This window comes from Centroberyx affinis, unplaced genomic scaffold (assembly GCF_046629955.1).
Source record: "Centroberyx affinis isolate AG114_WGS23_722 - 3 ecotype Tasmania unplaced genomic scaffold, CSIRO-AGI_Caff_v1 ptg004312l_1, whole genome shotgun sequence".
Classification (NCBI taxonomy): Eukaryota; Metazoa; Chordata; class Actinopteri; order Beryciformes; family Berycidae; genus Centroberyx; species Centroberyx affinis.
In genome coordinates, this window is record NW_027282024.1 from 9,619 (window position 1) to 26,720 (window position 17,102).

At 39.4% G+C, this 17,102-nt stretch overlaps 2 protein-coding genes across 4 annotated transcripts; one reads left to right on the plus strand and one right to left on the minus strand.

Annotated features, from left to right (window-relative positions):
• tatdn1 (TatD DNase domain containing 1) lies at nucleotides 1–10,001 on the minus strand. Of its 2 annotated transcripts, none has more exons than XM_071543410.1 (12): nucleotides 9,923–10,001; nucleotides 8,921–8,986; nucleotides 8,767–8,816; nucleotides 7,888–7,951; nucleotides 6,805–6,948; nucleotides 5,638–5,680; nucleotides 4,465–4,550; nucleotides 4,325–4,365; nucleotides 2,768–2,844; nucleotides 2,001–2,071; nucleotides 1,525–1,651; nucleotides 1–387 (listed from the first exon to the last, which is right to left on the minus strand). In XM_071543410.1, the coding sequence occupies exons 1-12, from the start codon at nucleotides 9,999–10,001 to the stop codon at nucleotides 285–287; spliced, it is 951 nt and encodes a 316-aa protein (XP_071399511.1). In that variant the 3' UTR covers nucleotides 1–284. The 2 variants fall into 2 exon arrangements, with proteins under 2 accessions (XP_071399511.1, XP_071399513.1); XM_071543412.1 differs by lacking the exon at nucleotides 9,923–10,001 and adding an exon at nucleotides 9,626–9,703.
• Nucleotides 10,002–10,245: 244 nt separating this feature from the next.
• On the plus strand, nucleotides 10,246–16,031 carry ndufb9 (NADH:ubiquinone oxidoreductase subunit B9). 2 transcript variants are annotated; one of them, XM_071543408.1, is made up of 4 exons: nucleotides 10,246–10,361; nucleotides 11,949–12,141; nucleotides 13,455–13,568; nucleotides 15,514–16,031. In XM_071543408.1, the coding sequence occupies exons 1-4, from the start codon at nucleotides 10,273–10,275 to the stop codon at nucleotides 15,643–15,645; spliced, it is 528 nt and encodes a 175-aa protein (XP_071399509.1). In that variant the 5' UTR covers nucleotides 10,246–10,272; the 3' UTR covers nucleotides 15,646–16,031. The 2 variants fall into 2 exon arrangements, with proteins under 2 accessions (XP_071399509.1, XP_071399510.1); XM_071543409.1 differs by having other exon boundaries at nucleotides 10,273–10,349.
• Nucleotides 16,032–17,102: the final 1,071 nt, after the last annotated feature.

The window sequence follows — 17,102 nt, forward strand, 5'->3', positions numbered from 1 at the left end:
GCAAAAACTGGAGCATGCAGTAGAAATAAAAGAAAAATGGAAATCTTTATTTTAGAAGATAAGAACATACTCGACTTTTCCAAACAAGGCAAGAGAGTCGACCCTGAACCCAATGTTCATACACACAGAGGCTCTGTGGAGATTTGAGCACAGAAATAAGTAATGCGGCACTGAATTCAAGACATTTTCCGAACGCCTTTCAATCCAGACTTAGTCCATGTGGTGGTAGATCAGGGCTCGGGACAAAGCAGCCAGTCTTCAGAGGGTTTTGAAGCGGTTTATTATCAGCTGGAGCTGAAGAAAACTTTGATGGTGTTGTTGTAGATTGTGTTGGCGATCTCCGCTGGGTCCTCTTCCCTGGCTGCTGCCATCACCTCCAGGACTTGTCTGGGAGACACAGTTAATGAAATACAGTATATTCACTCATTCAGTTTAAGGTTATACACAGGGTCCATTTGTCTAAATTGTCTGAAATTTACCCAGAGGTGGAGGACAAATGTGATCGATGTTTGAACCCACATGTTTACCCATAGTTTGTCAGCCATGTTGGTGAGAAGATTCTATTACAATGAACTCTGGCTGTGACTGGATGGATCACTATCTGTGTTTTAGGGCATTAATACATACGTCAGACATTTTTTGTTAGTGTCCGAATTGCAAAATGATACTGTGGAATGATTTTGACGGCACTACATATTTCCCACAATGCACTGTAATATGTAGTGAACAAGCCTGGTCACTAAAACGGTGAAAGTATACCAAAATGCATTGCGAGTCTGTCGTCACCTGGCCGTTACCAAGCAACCAAGTTGTAACCCGTTTTATAATGATGGCACCAAACCTCGTTTACAAAATAAACAAGTAAATAAACTTTGGTACCAAAAAGACATCAAGCAACTCTAAAGATGTTTTCTTTTAACTGCCAATTCACAACTAATTATAAGTGCTCGTTGTGTTAAGTTAATTTGAGCTCGTTAAAATTAACATTAACATTAAGGTCTGTTGTTCAGGAAGGTTATTTATCTCTAGCTGCAGGTTATACGGTACAGAGCTTATTGTAAGGTGTTTTTTGTTAATGTCAGCTAGTGAGAATCCAAAACCTGAAGGAAACCGCACACCTGGATTGGTGAAATACTGGCTGTGTGAAAATAAACAGAAAAAAGAAGCCGCACGCAACTCCGACACAGAGAATATTTATTCACCGACATAAGGTCGGAAAACGCCTAGATGGGAACGTCGGTGAATATTTATGTTTAATGTCAGCTAGTGACACATATATGGCTTTGAAGTAATATTGGTAACTTGTCAAATGTTAGCTGAAACATTTGTTTATGTGACTGGTGAACGCAGACGCAGGTCGATGATGGTTGATGATGAATTAAGTGTCTGAATTCACTCATTATTCATGTGTGATTTACCGCTAATTAGTGCACTAATAGAGCAGAGCTATATAGGGAAATACACATGAGGGAATAGTGATCCATTCTGGCCACAGCCTCTGTATAGAGACAAACTTCTGCTCACATGATGTGACACGGCTCGTTCCTGTCCTTCAGACAGTGCCCCGCCTCCCATTTCTTCTTCGTGGGAAATGTGGTTTTAATGTGTTTGGAGCCGGCGTGAGTGTTCTTCACCCCGCACCACGGAGCATCTGGAGGGAACAGAGACGATTTATTGATTGATTGATTTCACTGCCATGTTTGCAGCCTGTGTTGACGCACTTCTGTAGTTTGCAGCAGCTCATATTTGTAGTAAATCTGACATGAATGTGAAACGTGTCTCATGCAATTCACACTTCTTAATTTTCATAATAATATTATCGAACATCCTATGGTTGTGAAATTGTGTACCGGCCAAAATTACCTTTCTAGAATATAATTTTTTAACAGCAGCGTCCATTCTGTCACTCAAGTTCTAAGGTAATTTCTATTCTAGTTACCGTTTATTAGCCATATTTTGTCAACTGTCTTTTATATGGCAGAAAACTGTCTGAAACCAACCTGTTTCAATCATAAGTCTCTCGGTAGGAATAGACTTCATAGCTTCAATATTGGCCTCTGTTTTCAAGGAGCTGAAAAAAGAAAAAAGGAACACCTTTCAATTCAAGTCAACTTTGCTCGAGTCCCAAGTCAGTCTGAAGTCTTGAGGCACAAGTCTCAAGTCAAGTCCATGTCATTAATGTCAAGTCTCAAGTCTGAATGTAGAACAGCAAGTCAAGTTAGAACAAATCAAGAGTCCAGTATCAATTTAATATCTTAAAGAAAACTAAATATCTAGGACTTTTCAAAGCAATATGGTTTTAATAGGATAAAAACTTGGTAAGAGCATCATGAGTTTGATTTCTATAATCAGTTTCAACTTCAATAAATTCAATCATTCCATACAAATTCAGAAAACAGAATTTAAATTCAGTCGTCTGCTGGAACAAATCTCATCACTTTCAATCTAAGTCATTTACACAAACACAAGATCTCAAGTCAAGACTTTAGAAACCTTTTCAAGTCATCAGAGTACAAGACAGAGTCAAGTCCCAAGTCACCAGAACCCAAGTCAAGTCGAGTCTCAAGTCTTCTCTTCATGCATCAAGTCAAGACTCAAGCAATTAAAACTGTCTCCATGTCTTTTACTACTGTTAAAAATCCCTTTTAACTGTTTGTTTAAAAAGGGAGAATGGAGTCTATTCCTCTTCACTGAGACAGCAGGAAAGCTGAGACACACACAATTTTTGAAAGGAAATCTAACTCATTACATCTCATCATCCTCTCACCATCCATTTATTCCAATATAGAGGTCCAGGTCTATGAGGGCAGCAGCCTCCTCCGCGCTGCCATCAAATGAGTGAACCTGAGAGGAAAATTAAAGTGGAAATTTGCAAGAGCCTATTTTTTTTAAACTTGTCTCAATCTTTGGTGATGAGCCGTCACTGCTGTGGAGTTTCTGCACTACACTTCCCAGAGATCACTTTGGTGGTGTGCCAAAATTTGCTTCCCCTAAGAAAAAAACAAAAATGCGTTTCCCCTTTCAGTGTCTTCAACTTGATTTCTTGCCAGGAAATAATTAACAAAATAATTTGCATTTTTGTGGATTGTTTTGCTATTGTTCACTTTTCAGTTTTTACAATCATTTCACGAGATTACAAAGAATGAAAGTAACGCATGATAGTGAACGCTTGTTTATGATATTCATTTCTCAGACCACAAAATGTTTACTGATTATACAAGGAAGTTGTCAGGCTCTACATTTGTCGACTTATTTAGTAAACACATTTCCCACATGATAATTTCCTTGTGCAGTGGCAAAACAGCAACTAGGGCTGCAACTAGCGATTATTTTCACTGTCGATTAATCTGTCGATTATTTTCTTGATTAATCGATTAGTTGTTTGGTCTATAAAATGTCAGAAAACGGTGAAAAATGTGGATCAGTGTTTCCCAAAGCCCAAGATGACGTCCTCAAATGTCTTGTTTTGTCCACAACCCAAAGATATTCAGTTTACTGTCATAGAGGAGGAAAGAAACCAGAAAATATTCACATTTAAGAAGCTGGAATCAGAGAATTTTGAGTTATTTTTCTTAAAAAATTACTCAAACCGATTAATCGATTATCAAAATAGGTGGCGATTAATTTAATAGTTGACAAGTAATCGATTAATCATTGTAGCTCTAACAGCAACACACACCGAAAACAAAACAAGGACAAACCGCCACTGAAACAGTTTTTAGGGGACTACAAATTTTAGCACAACACAGGAAACGTAAATCGCATCACTTCCTGTGCGTCAGAGGATTTTTCCCTGGAAAGAGCGACCAGACACCGGCTGTTTAGAACAGACAGTGGAGAAGATTTATGAACTGGATATAGGCTGAATCTCTACTGTGTTTTATCAATCATCAGCAGAGACAGACATTTATTTATATGAAAATGTAACAAATTATTACTTTGAAATAGGGTTTTGTTCCGAAACGCTATATATCCATTTTCAAAAGCACATCAGTTTCAAATACAGCATGTAGATGATTGTATCCTGGCGTACACAAAAGTCTTAAACTAGCTCCTAAATTAAATATTTTTCAATAGTGAGTTTTACTTTCATGCCAGGAATCATTTTCTAAGAGTAGCTGTCACTTTTTTCAGATGGTGACGATCTTGTTTTGGAATAATACTCTTCACATATTTTCTGCTTTTGTGCTTTAAAAGCTGTGGAATTGATTAGAAAGAAGAAAGTGAAACAATCTCCATCATTATCACCAGAAATCCATAATTCAGTTCTGGCTCATTAAACTGATTTAAAAAAAAAAAAAAAAAAAAAAAAAAGTCTCCTCACCACTCCTCCAACACATCTGTCTCGATTTCTCTTCATGATGTCTGTCAAAATAAAGGAAAAAAAAAAAAATAGAAACATTTTGCTTAAATGTTCTTCTCATGCACAAGCCTGGGTCAGTAACACCTGCTGCAGAAACCTACCGATGAAGTCCTGATGGGAGTTCCTGCAGTGGAGGAACATGGGCAGCTTGGTCTCCTCTGCCAGGTCAAACTGCTTCTCAAAGTATCTGGCAAGAGATCGTTTAGTTTCAACAAGTACTGTAATAATCATGGAATATGGGCATATTGGCAATGCTGAAATATTTCATTTAGAAACCACTTTGGACCCGGTCTTGACTCAGACTCGACTGGACCTGGTCTTGGAATCGACTTGACTCAGGTGGTCTTGACTGCAGCCTTGCATAAAAATCTTGCCTAGCACAGCTTTAATCACACAGTATGTAATTTCTGCTGCTAGGGCTCTCTCAATCAAAACAATAACAAAAGCCGTAGTTTGATGACATCATGAAGAACCGTGGGATCATGGGAGTTTTTTTTTTAGGGGGACAGCTTCGGCGACAGAACGCGCAGCAAACGGGAATGAATAATCGTGATCCGCCACAGTGAGCGATAAAAACTAGAATAGAATAGAATAGAATATAATAGAATTAAAAAAACAACAGAGCGGCTAGAGCGGCTAGCTAGCTAGCTGGCCGACTTCCTTCCTCACTCTCTGACGGATCATCTGGTGTTTCCCGTTTCCCCGGAAGTTAGGGGGTAAAGGGGATATGACGCCATGACAGGAAGTTAGGGGGTAAAGGGGATATGACGCCATGACAGGAAGTTAGGGGGTAAAGGGGATATGACGCCGTGACAGGAAGTTAGGGGGTAAAGGGGATATGACGCCGTGACAGGAAGTTAGGGGGTAAAGGGGATATGACGCCATGACAGGAAGTCAGGGGGTAAAGGGGATATGACGCCATGACAGGAAGTTAGGGGGTAAAGGGGATATGACGCCATGACAGGAAGTCAGGGGGTAAAGGGGATATGACGCCATGACAGGAAGTTAGGGGGTAAAGGGGATATGACGCCATGACAGGAAGTCAGGGGGTAAAGGGGATATGACGCCATGACAGGCGACCAAATGAAACGCACCGTTACCTTGAATAAAATGACAGATTTCTCTGGGTTTGAACATTGTTGGAAACATTTGGGATAATGTAAGTACACAACTCAAAAAAATATATAGCATAGGTCTAGTCGTTTTTAGATATTTTAATGCGGAAATTTTACATATTATACCTTTAAATCTCCAGTAGTGAAACAGAAACTTACTTGAGCTGAGTCTCTTTTGGGCAGAATTCCAACCTGTCGAAATCTGGAACAGTCAGAAGAGACAATACAGTTTCAACATATCACCATCCAATACATATCAATATTACTATTATTATTATTGTATGTATATGGTGACTGTGTATCAGTGTTAGCTGTAGAATGTTGTATTGTATATGTTTTATTTAGAACATAAAACGGCACAGAATCCAACTGATATTAATCACATCAGTTTCCGCTATTAAGGTTTTATTTGTATGCTTTTATTATTAGTAGTAGTGGTAGTAGAAGAAGCAGTAGCAGTAGGGGCAGCAGTAGTAGTAGTAGGAGCAGTAATAGTACTAGCAGTAGTAATAATAATAATAAACTTTATTTGTATAGCACCTTTCATACAAGAAATGCAGCTCAAAGTGCTTTACAACAAAGTAATTTCATGCACCAAGTGCTTCACTTAAAACTTGATAATAATAGTGAAAATAAGATAAAGATGAGAAGAGAATACATAGAATGCATCAGAATGCATAAAATCAAGTAAAAGACAGCATTTTAAAAGAAGTGCAGCAGTGCATAAGTGCGAAGCAAAGTGCAAAAAAGAGTTTCAGGCCTGTATCAGGAAAGTCATAGCTAGTTAAAAGTAGTAGTAGTAGTAGTAGTAGTAGTAGTAGTAGTAGTAGTAGCAGTACTAGTAGTAGTAGCAGTAGCAGTAGTAGTAGTAGTAGAAGTAGTAGTAGTAGTAGTAGCAGCCTAGTAATAGTAGCAACAATAGTAGCAGTAGCAGCAGTAACAGTAACAGTAGTAGTAGTAGTAGTAGTAGTAGTAGTAGAAGCAGTAGTGGTAGTAGCAGTACTAGTAGTAGTAGCAGTAGCAGTAGTAGCAGTAGTAGCAGTAGCAGTAGCAGTAGCAGTAGTAGTAGTAGTAGTAGAAGCAGTAGTGGTAGTAACAGTACTAGTAGTAGTAGCAGTAGCAGTAGTAGTAGTAGTAGTAGTAGTAGTAGTAGTAGTAGTACTCTGTAATTTGTTTGGTTTGTTTAGATGTGAGATGTTTTTAGAAGCCAAACATTTTTCTTGTTATGATGAGACTGAGTACTCAAAGTACTGTGAAATAAAAGGAACAAATAAAAAAGCTAATTTGTATATTTATACACTGCATCACTGCAGAAAGCTCACACACCTAGTCCACATTCTCCCACAGCCACCACCTTCCCTCTGTGTGCTGCTGCCAGCTCCCTCAGTCCGGACAGGTACTGCTCCGCTCCGCTCCGCTCAAACTCACCGCAGCGGGTCGGATGGCAGCCGACGGTGCTGTAAAACTCATCTGCACAGGGAGAAGCATCGCTGCAAACACGGCTGAAGAAATCACACCACGATCAGCGGGTGGAGCGTTCCCCCCCTGACATTTTCATCATTTTACAGCATAAAATACCAAACACCCAGAGAGGAGGCGTTTTCTTTATTTTCTCACTGAGGAAGAGTCCGACCATACATTGTTTTCATTCCTCCAACATGGCGGCATGTCCGTCACGTAACCACCGGTAACCGCTCTCCAAGCATTCTGTGACAGGCTTCTAAAAAGTTCTATTACATTCTATTGTATTCTCTGACATTTTGTTGTCTTGCACTGTATTATTTTCTATTCTGCTGATGTTGCATTGCATCTAAACCAAAAAAGGAAGCTAATCTGAGCCTGTGTAAGATTGTGTATCGACCATCGACATCTTGGATTTGCCTCGTTTCCTATTTTGACTCTGACTCATCTTGGTCTCAGCTATATTGGATGTTGACTCTACTTCTTCTTTCCTATCTAAAAATATGGTAAATTGTACTGTTGTTTGGTTTGTTTTTACATTTGGAAAGACATTTTGGTCTTGGTCTTGAATAGGACTCGATTTCAACCTCCTTTGGACCCTTTGGAAGATTTCTACATTTTAATTTAATTTAGCTAATGCTTTCCTTATTTAACCAGGACCAAAGCCTTTTCCAAACCGTAACCAAGTTGTTTTACTTTCCTAAACATAACTGTTAGTCAACCGTTAGCTGAAAATGTCGAGTCCAATTCTTGTTTTTGTCACAGAATCCAGTTCGTAGTGGAGGAACGTACTCTTCATAAAATTTGTGTCCACAGCAGGTAAATCTGCGTTTCAGAGTTTGTGCTCATTTCACGACTTTTTACAAGATCATGTTGCTTTGGACCTCGTGATGGTTTTAATTCAGACTCGTCTACAGTGGTTTTAACTACAGTCACTGTTATCTTTACCTCTGGTCTCAGCTAGTTTGAGGGCCTCCTTGCTGTCTTCAAGGTTTCCTCCTGTGATCATAAACTGTAACAGAGCAGCAGACATTACATTACTCAGACTACAGACGGTAAAGAATCACTTTATCTACCAATTACAGTAAATTAACAGGAATCTGTCTTGGTGCCATTGGTGCTGGGACATGTTAACACAGTAACAGTAACACAGTAACACAGTAACACAGTAACACAAGTGCATACTGGTAAACACAGTACAGACAGAACATATACATCACATATACATACAGTTGTACACTTATATCACATCTAAAGGCAGGGTTCCTACGCATTTTCAATTGAAAAATTCCATACATTTTCCAGACCTTGATTTGTTTTGCAGATTTTGTCTGGTCTTCAATATGATTTCCGCAGATAGACATCTTGCCCCTGCTAACTAGGTCATATCACTGTATAGATGAAGATTGTTCTTCACAGCGACAAATATCAGAATATGTGAGATGATTGGCAGGGTTCCTACACGGTTTCCATTTTAAAATTCCATATTTTTCCCAGACCCTATGTTCTTGACTGGATTTGATTTTGGTGGGTATTTGATATAATGCATGCTGACAGCGGCTGGGTAATAAGAGCGTCCCTCTATCTGAACATTATTCTTCACATCAACAAAAACTGTGGACTCAAAGTGGCTCTACAACAACATAAAAGCTAGAATTATGTGTGTATCGGACCTGAACCGCAACATTTTCCATACTTTTCCAGACATTTTTTCAAATTCCCAAACTATTCAAGACCTGGAAATGATCAAATTCATTTTTAATACTTTTCCAGACTTTCCAGACCTGCGTAGGAACCCTGTAAAGGATACACACATGGCTGGCTTACCTTTTGGACCCCGGCTTTGACCGCTCTGTCGATGATCTGATCAAAGTCATCTGTGAGAAAGAAAAACACAGCCGCCTCAGACAAACTCTGCCAACAACTGACATACAGACAAAGTGGATAGACGTATTTTTCGGTAACAAACAGGAGCACTTACCGTCATGTTTCTGTTTCCCTCTGTACAGTCCTCTGAACATGGGATCTGTCAGGTTCACACCGATATCTGGGGAGGGAGGGAGAGGGTGTCACCATCATCACTACTACCATCTTCATCATCCTCCTCATCATCATCATCATCCTGGTCCTGAACCTGTGCAAGCTAATACTGCCAGGGTTAGGGGTTTGATCCCCACAGGACCCACCACCTCAATTAGTTATTCATGACTTCTCACTTGAATGCTAAGCACAGTAGATCTACTGCATATGTCTCTGTTGTCAATATCAGAGGTGGAAAGTAACTAAGTACATTTACTCGAATACTGTACTTAAGTACAATTTTGAGGTACTTGTACTATTATTATAAATTACTGTAAACTACCCGGCAGTATATAAAGTAGTGGAAATCAGCCCCACCTTTTCTAGCTGCAACATTAAAGTGATGCGTACACATTAATGCATCAATAATTATAATTCAATAATATAATATATACTCTATTATTCTGAAATGGGCCATTCTTCATAATGAGTACTTTTACTTTTGTTGCTTTAAGTACATTTTGATGCTAATACTTTTGTACTTTTACTTAAGTAACATTTTGAATGCAGGACTTTTACTTGTAAGCTAGTATTTGTATACTGTGGTATTTCTACTTTTACTTAATTAAAAGATGTGAGTACTTCTTCCACCACTGGTCAATATTACCTTAATGTTTTGAGTGAACAGAAGCTGCTGGTGAGAAATGGTGAACAGATATCAACCAAATAACATTGGCTCACTGGTAAATAAACCATGTGAGAGTTTCCCTGCACAGCAGCAAGCTTCTGACTGCTGTGTTGTCATTTCTTCCACCCAGAGCTGCAGGACTGTTAGCTAGCTAGCTAGCTGACTAAACACGCAGCTCGTTCTGTTTACAGAGACAACAGGATGCAGAAACACATTTAGCCATGTTGAGCTTTCTTGTTGACTTATCGGTGTTAAACTATAACAAACGTGTCTTACCAATGAAACTGTGTTGGGCCATGGCTGTTTGAGCAAAGCTTCTAAAAAGAGACACACATGCAGCTCTCACCAGTCCCATAACGCTGGAATACCGTATTTACTGTAGTAGATGGAAATCACATTACTGAAATATTTACTCTCTCAGTCATATCCAAATATTATACACGATTTACAGCTTGGAGGGAATTTGTATGTAATCATCATCGTTGGAATTTCCAATTATAACGTGGCAAAAAGGGCAACTAAATATTAAGAAATATTTTTGCGCGTTTTGTAGTGGCCAAAACTCCAAGCATCCGAACTCCCAGAATCCTCCTCGCTCGGCGAGAAGGTGACAGGGGACAGTAAAAATGGCCTCTGCGTATCTTACTCACCAGCAAAAGGTGTTGCGGCTCTACAAAAAATCACTGAGGCACCTGGAGTCATGGTGCATATTTAGGTAAGTGAAGTTGGCGTCATTTAAATTTTCCGACGGATGGTAAAAAAAATTAAATAAAATCTCAGACGGCGTTGTTGTTGGCCTGTTCGCTGTGCTGCCCCGGCTAGCAGCTAAATGCTAACCGGGTCACTCATTCCACAAGACAATCTGTTTCACTGCTGGAAAACAGTTCACTTTGTTGCTAGCTAGAGTTAACCGATTGACTCTTGTCAAACTGTAATTTAACATGGACACTGTCTAGTTCAAATCAGTTCATTGTATATAGTGTTTTGGTCAAAGACAAGTGGTTAACATTGTCATTTACCGGCGGGCGCTAGCGAATCAAATAACTCACAATACTTGACTCAAGTCTCAATATCAGTCGTTTATCAGTGTTTGTGAACAGATTTATAAATGTACAATACTTTAAAGAGGATACAACTCCAGTTGTACATTCTGTGGCCTAGTTTAAAGCTTAGGGTTGTGTTTGAAGGTGACAACCTTCTGTTATCAATCACCACCTCATCAGTGGAGTCTCAGACTAACACATATACTGTCATGTAAAAATATGGCCCAGACACCAATATTATCTGCCGATTTTTGCTTACAATGTTTGTATTGGGTGTGATGTCGGCACTGGGTCTGCTGTTATTCAGATAGTATTGATGCTGAGATTAGAATCCACACCATAAAAGTGGGAAATGAGGTATTAGTTCTCTAGACAATTGTTTCGATTAAATTAAATCATCCACTGGGTGATCTTGTAATTAGTACTGTTTTAAAAAAAAACTATATTGGATGGCCCAAGCCTGGACATGGTATGCCATCACAACAAAATCTGTATTATTATAATTAGGCCTACAGATATTAGACAGCTTAACATACAGTGACTAAGCTTCTTGGTTATTGGTATTGGATACAAATACATTCATGTACATCATGTACATTGCGAAATGAGTTATTAAGTGTCAGACATTGCATACATTATTTTAGGATTATGGTTCAAGCTGAGGCACTTAAGAGGGTTTTCTCAAAAGAAAGGAATGCTGTTAATGCATACACACATAATGTTTCTGTGGATATATCATTTTTACAGCTTGCCTTTCTGTATGATCCTGCCTGGATATATTGTAATTAGAAGAGATGTAATGTTCTCCTGCAACATTATTAATAATATATAGTGATGGGACGATCTGCTTATGTCACGATACGATCCGATACAAGATATGAGGTTCAGGATTCAATACAACCACAATACGATGTAGTAAATAAAAGTTCAGTGACAACAAAGTCTGACTGTGCAGAATTCTGTTTTATTTCTGAGACACAAATCTTTGCAGCGATGCCATTGGCTGCTAGAATGTAAACAACAATTGAAAAATGTCAATACACAGTGTAAATAATATAATTTCATTGGAGAAATTGTGACGGTCAGGCGTCTCATGTGTGATTACTACAGCAGGATAAAATGGAGCTGATATCACCATTCATTTTTCTGCTCCCTGATACTTATTGACACATTTTTGTATTGCGATATATTGAATTCTGATATTTATCGTCCCATCCCTAATTAACTGCTTCTGCTGTGGCTTTCTGTTGCCGCTGCAGGGACAAGTACCGGTTCTACGCCTGCATGCTGCGCGCTCGCTTCGATGACAACAAGAGTGAGAAGGACATGGTGAAAGCCACCATGATGCTGAAGGCGGGAGAGGAGGAGTTCTGGGCCAACCAGCACCCCCAGCCCTACATCTTCCCCGACTCTCCAGGCGGGACGTCCTACGAGAGATATGAGTGCTACAAGGTAACACAGGGCTCGATATGATGCAGCAGAGCAGGACAGGAAACTTAACTTGGTTATCTCTCTCTAAATCTCTACATGAACACACTGTATTTGTACATTATGTTTGTTTTTATGTGTGTATGTAGTAGGGCTGGGCAATATATCGATATTATATCAATATCGTGATATGAGACTAGATATCGTCTTAGATTTTAGATATCGTAACATGGTGATATGGCATAAGTGTCTTTTCCTGGTTTTAAAGGCTGCATTACAGTAAAGTGATGTCATTTTTTGAACTTACCAGACTGTTCTAGCTGTTCTATTATTTGCCTTTACCCACTTAGTCATTATATCCATATTACTGATGATTATTTATCAAAAATCTCATTGTGTAAATATTTTGTGAAAGCACCAATAGTCATCCCTACAATATTGTCGCAATATCGATATCGAGGGATGTGGTCAAAAATATTGTGATATTTGATTTTGTCCATATCGCCCAGCCCGACTTACAACTGAACATTTAGCTCACTTCGTAGAAAATACAGAGATATATATCGTGTATCACCATTCAGCCTAAAAATACCGAGATATGATTTTAGTATGTAGGCAATATGTGTTTTTATGTGTATTTATGCATGGATGTTTCTGTTTATTTGCACATTTCTGCTGTTTTATTCTGTTTTTATGTAGAGCACTTTGAACTACTTTGTATGAGACGGTGCTATACAAACAAATTTGAATTGAATTGAATTATCCTCCAGCCACACTGGCTGATGGATTCCAAAATACACAAGTTACTTAATATTTTACCAACCCAGTATGATTTGTTGCCTGCTGTTGTTTCTTGTCCACCTGTTGCTTAAAGTGGCTTCTCTGTGTTACATTGGTACTTACCAATACTGGTAATAGTAGTAGTACTTATTGTATGTTATGTGTGTCTCTGAAATGTATTGGATGCAATTCCAGTTCCCTCTGTTACAGTTTTTTTTTTTTTTTTCTGTGTTGCATGGGAATGAAACTAGTGCTGGGCGATATGGTTGAAATCAATATAACGATAAACATGAGGATTTTTTTCGATATCGATATATATCACGATACGGCACACGTATGAAAAATCACAACAAATAATCAAATTAATGTTAATACCATTGAACCGAATGGTAAGGTTAGGTGTGAAACGGAAGTGAAATTTTCAAAAAAAAAAAAGTTTCATACCTCATTTTGTGAGTAAAAATGTGCTTGTTACGATCAGTTCAGACAGCAGAATTGTGATATGATTCCACTGGAAGCCGTAGATGAAGCTGCTGAGCTGTCCCTCCTCCCTGCAGGTCCCGGAGTGGGTTCTGGACCACTGGCACCCCTCGGAGAAGGCCATGTACCCCGACTACTTCGCCAAGAGGGAGCAGTGGAAGAGACTGAGGGAGCAGAGCTGGGACAGAGAGGTGGGCTGCGCTGCATGTTACCTGTCCACATACCGCCAGGCTGCATATTGCCTCTCTGCATGCTACACACTACAGCAGCAGTTACTTACACTGAGTTTTTGAAAGCCGATTTAGTTTTTCTCCCAGAATTTTCTTCTTGTCAGGGTGGAAAAGCCTCTGAAGCAGCATCTAGACTGTCATGGGACACTAAAACTCTCCACTGAAACCCAGACTGATGATAATTTATTTTAGTGTCAGCAGTATCTAGTTTAAATAGATTTATTTCTTTGCATAAGCAAAACGCCTCTTGTTAATAAGGGTTTCTCTGCAACAGGTTTCTCTGCAAATTTACAATGTTTATATTTTTTATAATGCGCATTGGTTTATTTACTGCTGCTGCACGTCTCCCGTCCAAATGGACCAATACAACGACACTAATATGTAACTTGTAGCCTACTACTATATTGTAGGCTATATTATGTATTTTAACCCCCTCAGGTCAATGATGTCGTATACGACAAACTAAATATCTCTGGAACGCTGCATTAGAGAGACTTTTTTTTTTTTGCCCAGAAGCTAACCGTTGAGGGCTTGCATGCGCAATGGAATAATATGAGATTGACCGCATCCTCCTATCTATATTACTAGGGCAGCACCTGAAATAATGAGTAAAATAGCGTAAATGTAGTAAATATAAATGTAAATATAAAGTATAAATGCTCAGAAATCTTGTGTGTTTTATTTTAGTACCTTCTAGGCTTCAATTTTGGGGGGGCACAAAAGCCCATTTGGACAGGCATTGCCCCCCAATGCCCCCCCATGCCGCCGGCACCGGATGGAGACAAAATAAACCAATAAAAAAAAACATGGATTCTTGCCGATTACCACTTAAACTGATTGATCTTTTTTTGATGGCGCTCTCCACTGTGTTGACATCATTTTATGGCTGTGATTCTCCACCCAGTCCTCCAGAACCCCGTGTCCCGCAGCGTTTGGCTCCAACTCTTATTCTTGCACACCTGATTGAGTTAAGGGCCACACATTCTCATGACAACTTAATTGAATCAGGTGTGCAAGAGTAGAGTTGGAGCTAAAAGTTCCAGGACAGGGGGTCTACAGGAGGACTAGGTTGAAAGACACTGGTTTATGGCAGCAGTGGGACAGTTTGTATCCATCAAATCCAGCAGGTGGCAGCAGATGTCAGGTTGTGAGACTCCTTCACCCTGTCAGGCTGTCTGGATCATGTCGTCTCTCTTGAGTGTTCAGAAAGTCCCACTGCTCTCAGGCCTCTGGCTGCTTTGTATCACAATGCTTTCTGGAGGATTGGGGTGTTTTTAGTTGATGGGAGAGATTTAATAATGCCAATCACCTGTAAACTATCATTCAAAATGCTTTGTCTTTGCCTTTTCCTCTTGATCTATGTGTTCAGGGTAGGTGGGGGGAAAAAGGTGAGGCATTCAGTGACAGCTTTTAGTTTTCCATTAGAGGTTGCTGTGTCTTAAGTTCATAGTGGATACAAAATAAAGTTTGTGTCACGGGCTTTACTGGACCTATGGCTCGTTTTCATCCCTTCAGAAGAAGCCTCTTGCTGCCATTCGTTCTTGTCCAGTATGAAAAACAAACTTCCACAGAGCGAGAGAATCCATCACATGAAACATGAAGCCAAACTTTCTGTTTTCTCCTTATTTCATTGTGCCAAGTACCCCAAAAACACTTTACTGTCACATCCATGGCTTTTTATTCAGGGTGTCTGTGTTAGCCGGGACAGCAGTTCATTTCAAGCTAGGTTTGACACTGTAAAGTTTGTATTTTAAAAACAACAAAGAATGAGTGAATCTCATACGGCATGCATTGCTTGGGGGAAATGTAAACTATATGTAGACAGTAAGTGAGCGCTAACTCTAAATGACATTGGTTTTCTCCTTTAATGCCCCTCTAAATCTTTGCCCCTCCCTCCACCCTGCAGGTCGCCCAGCTGCAGGCTGAGACTCCAGCCGGCGGCCCCAGGACCGAGGCTCTCCCTCCGGCCCGCAAGGAGGGCGACCTCCCCCCCCTGTGGTGGCAGTACGTCACCCGCCCCAGGGAGCGCCCCACATAAACACCCTCCGCCTCCCCCGCATCGGTCGCCCCATCATCTCCATATAAGGTGATTATGTCCTTATATGGCGGTAGCTGCGATTCGGTTGCGGCCGCGTCCGGGGAAACAATCACAACAACAACAACAACAACAACAACGACAACAACAGCATGAAGATTGGTTGATCTCTTTTGAATGACCGTCTATCTGTACAGAACAATACTGTTATGAGTGTTTTATTTTTTTGGGAGGTTCTTGTATGCAGGTTGCATGATAAGTCAGACAGAAATGGCTCAGAAAACAACCTGCCTGAATTCACAGTGATGCTTTAGCTGGGTGGCTTTGAACAGTACAGTAGATGAACCACTTTCCCTGTATGAGAACAGCTGTTCCAATAAATGAATATATGATGAAAATAGTCTTTGTTTGGTGTACGCTGACTTATTGCACGCTGTCATTTTTGAATGCAGGTAAGTAGATCTGGGCGATATGGTTGAAATCAATATCAACATATTAATCTTAAGGATTTTTTTTATATCACGATATAGCTCACGCATGCAAAATCACATTAAATAATCAAATTAATCTTCATCCTACTGAACTGAACGGTAATGTTAGATGTGCTGTCAAACAAAACTAAATTTTCAAATAATATTCCTAATATAACTAATTTTGTCAGATTTTTTAAATATAATTAGCTTGTTATCATCATTATTCAGACAGCAGAATTTTGTGTCACGATATCCCAAAATCGTCATATCATCACCATGATTCCACTGAAAGACAAACGATAAACCATGATATTGAATTATCACCTGGCCTACAGGTAAATTCTTTGAATCTGTCACTTTCTGCTGGATTTCACAGGCTTAAATTCATTTTTGGGGAAAAATGTTACTCTTAAGTTCATTAGTCATTGTCGGAAAAACAGTTGCATCCTGTAAAATGTAACTCGAGGTGAGAAGTGAAAAAGATGACTAATAACTTGAGTAACATTCAGTAGTGAGTTTTAGTTTCTCTGAACAGGTGTCACATTTTCGAATGGTCAGTCTAATTTTGGAACGAAACTCTTCATTTACGCTTGCAGGCAAATCCGGTCTTCCGATCACATTAGATATTTTGGCAAGTTTGTACACAGAGTAAAGTGTGTGGCATGGATCAGGTTTGAAAATAGATTGCACATATCTGCAGCAGTATAGGATAGATCAAGTGATATTCAAATCCTTTAAAGGCTTGCAAAAGATGTGAGAAGAGACACACAACGTTTTTTAGACACTAGCAAAATTATGGATAACATTTTAATAGGCCTAAAGTGGATTTCTGGGAAGCTGTCAAAATGTCATTCTAGGTGAAAGTATCATTTTGCTCATCTCATCTTTGCCATGGCTAAAAAAAACCTTGGTATTGTTTTCTATGTTGGTTATATCATTTTTTTTATACCATTATAATTTAGCAGTATTTTCCATAATGGCTCTGCA

Bases quoted from the DNA above. Each gene is read 5' to 3' on its own strand.
- tatdn1 (XM_071543410.1), bottom strand. From the start codon at position 10,001: ATGGGACTGGTGAGAGCTGCATGTGTGTCTCTTTTTAGAAGCTTTGCT. The intron at 8,987-9,922 runs GTAAGACACGTT...CTCCCTCCCCAG, and splicing joins GGCCCAACACAGTTTCATTG to ATATCGGTGTGAACCTGACA. The intron at 8,817-8,920 runs GTAAGTGCTCCT...TCTTTCTCACAG, and splicing joins AGGGAAACAGAAACATGACG to ATGACTTTGATCAGATCATC.
- ndufb9 (XM_071543408.1), top strand. From the start codon at position 10,273: ATGGCCTCTGCGTATCTTACTCACCAGCAAAAGGTGTTGCGGCTCTAC. The intron at 10,362-11,948 runs GTAAGTGAAGTT...TTGCCGCTGCAG, and splicing joins GAGTCATGGTGCATATTTAG to GGACAAGTACCGGTTCTACG. The intron at 13,569-15,513 runs GTGGGCTGCGCT...TCCACCCTGCAG, and splicing joins AGCAGAGCTGGGACAGAGAG to GTCGCCCAGCTGCAGGCTGA.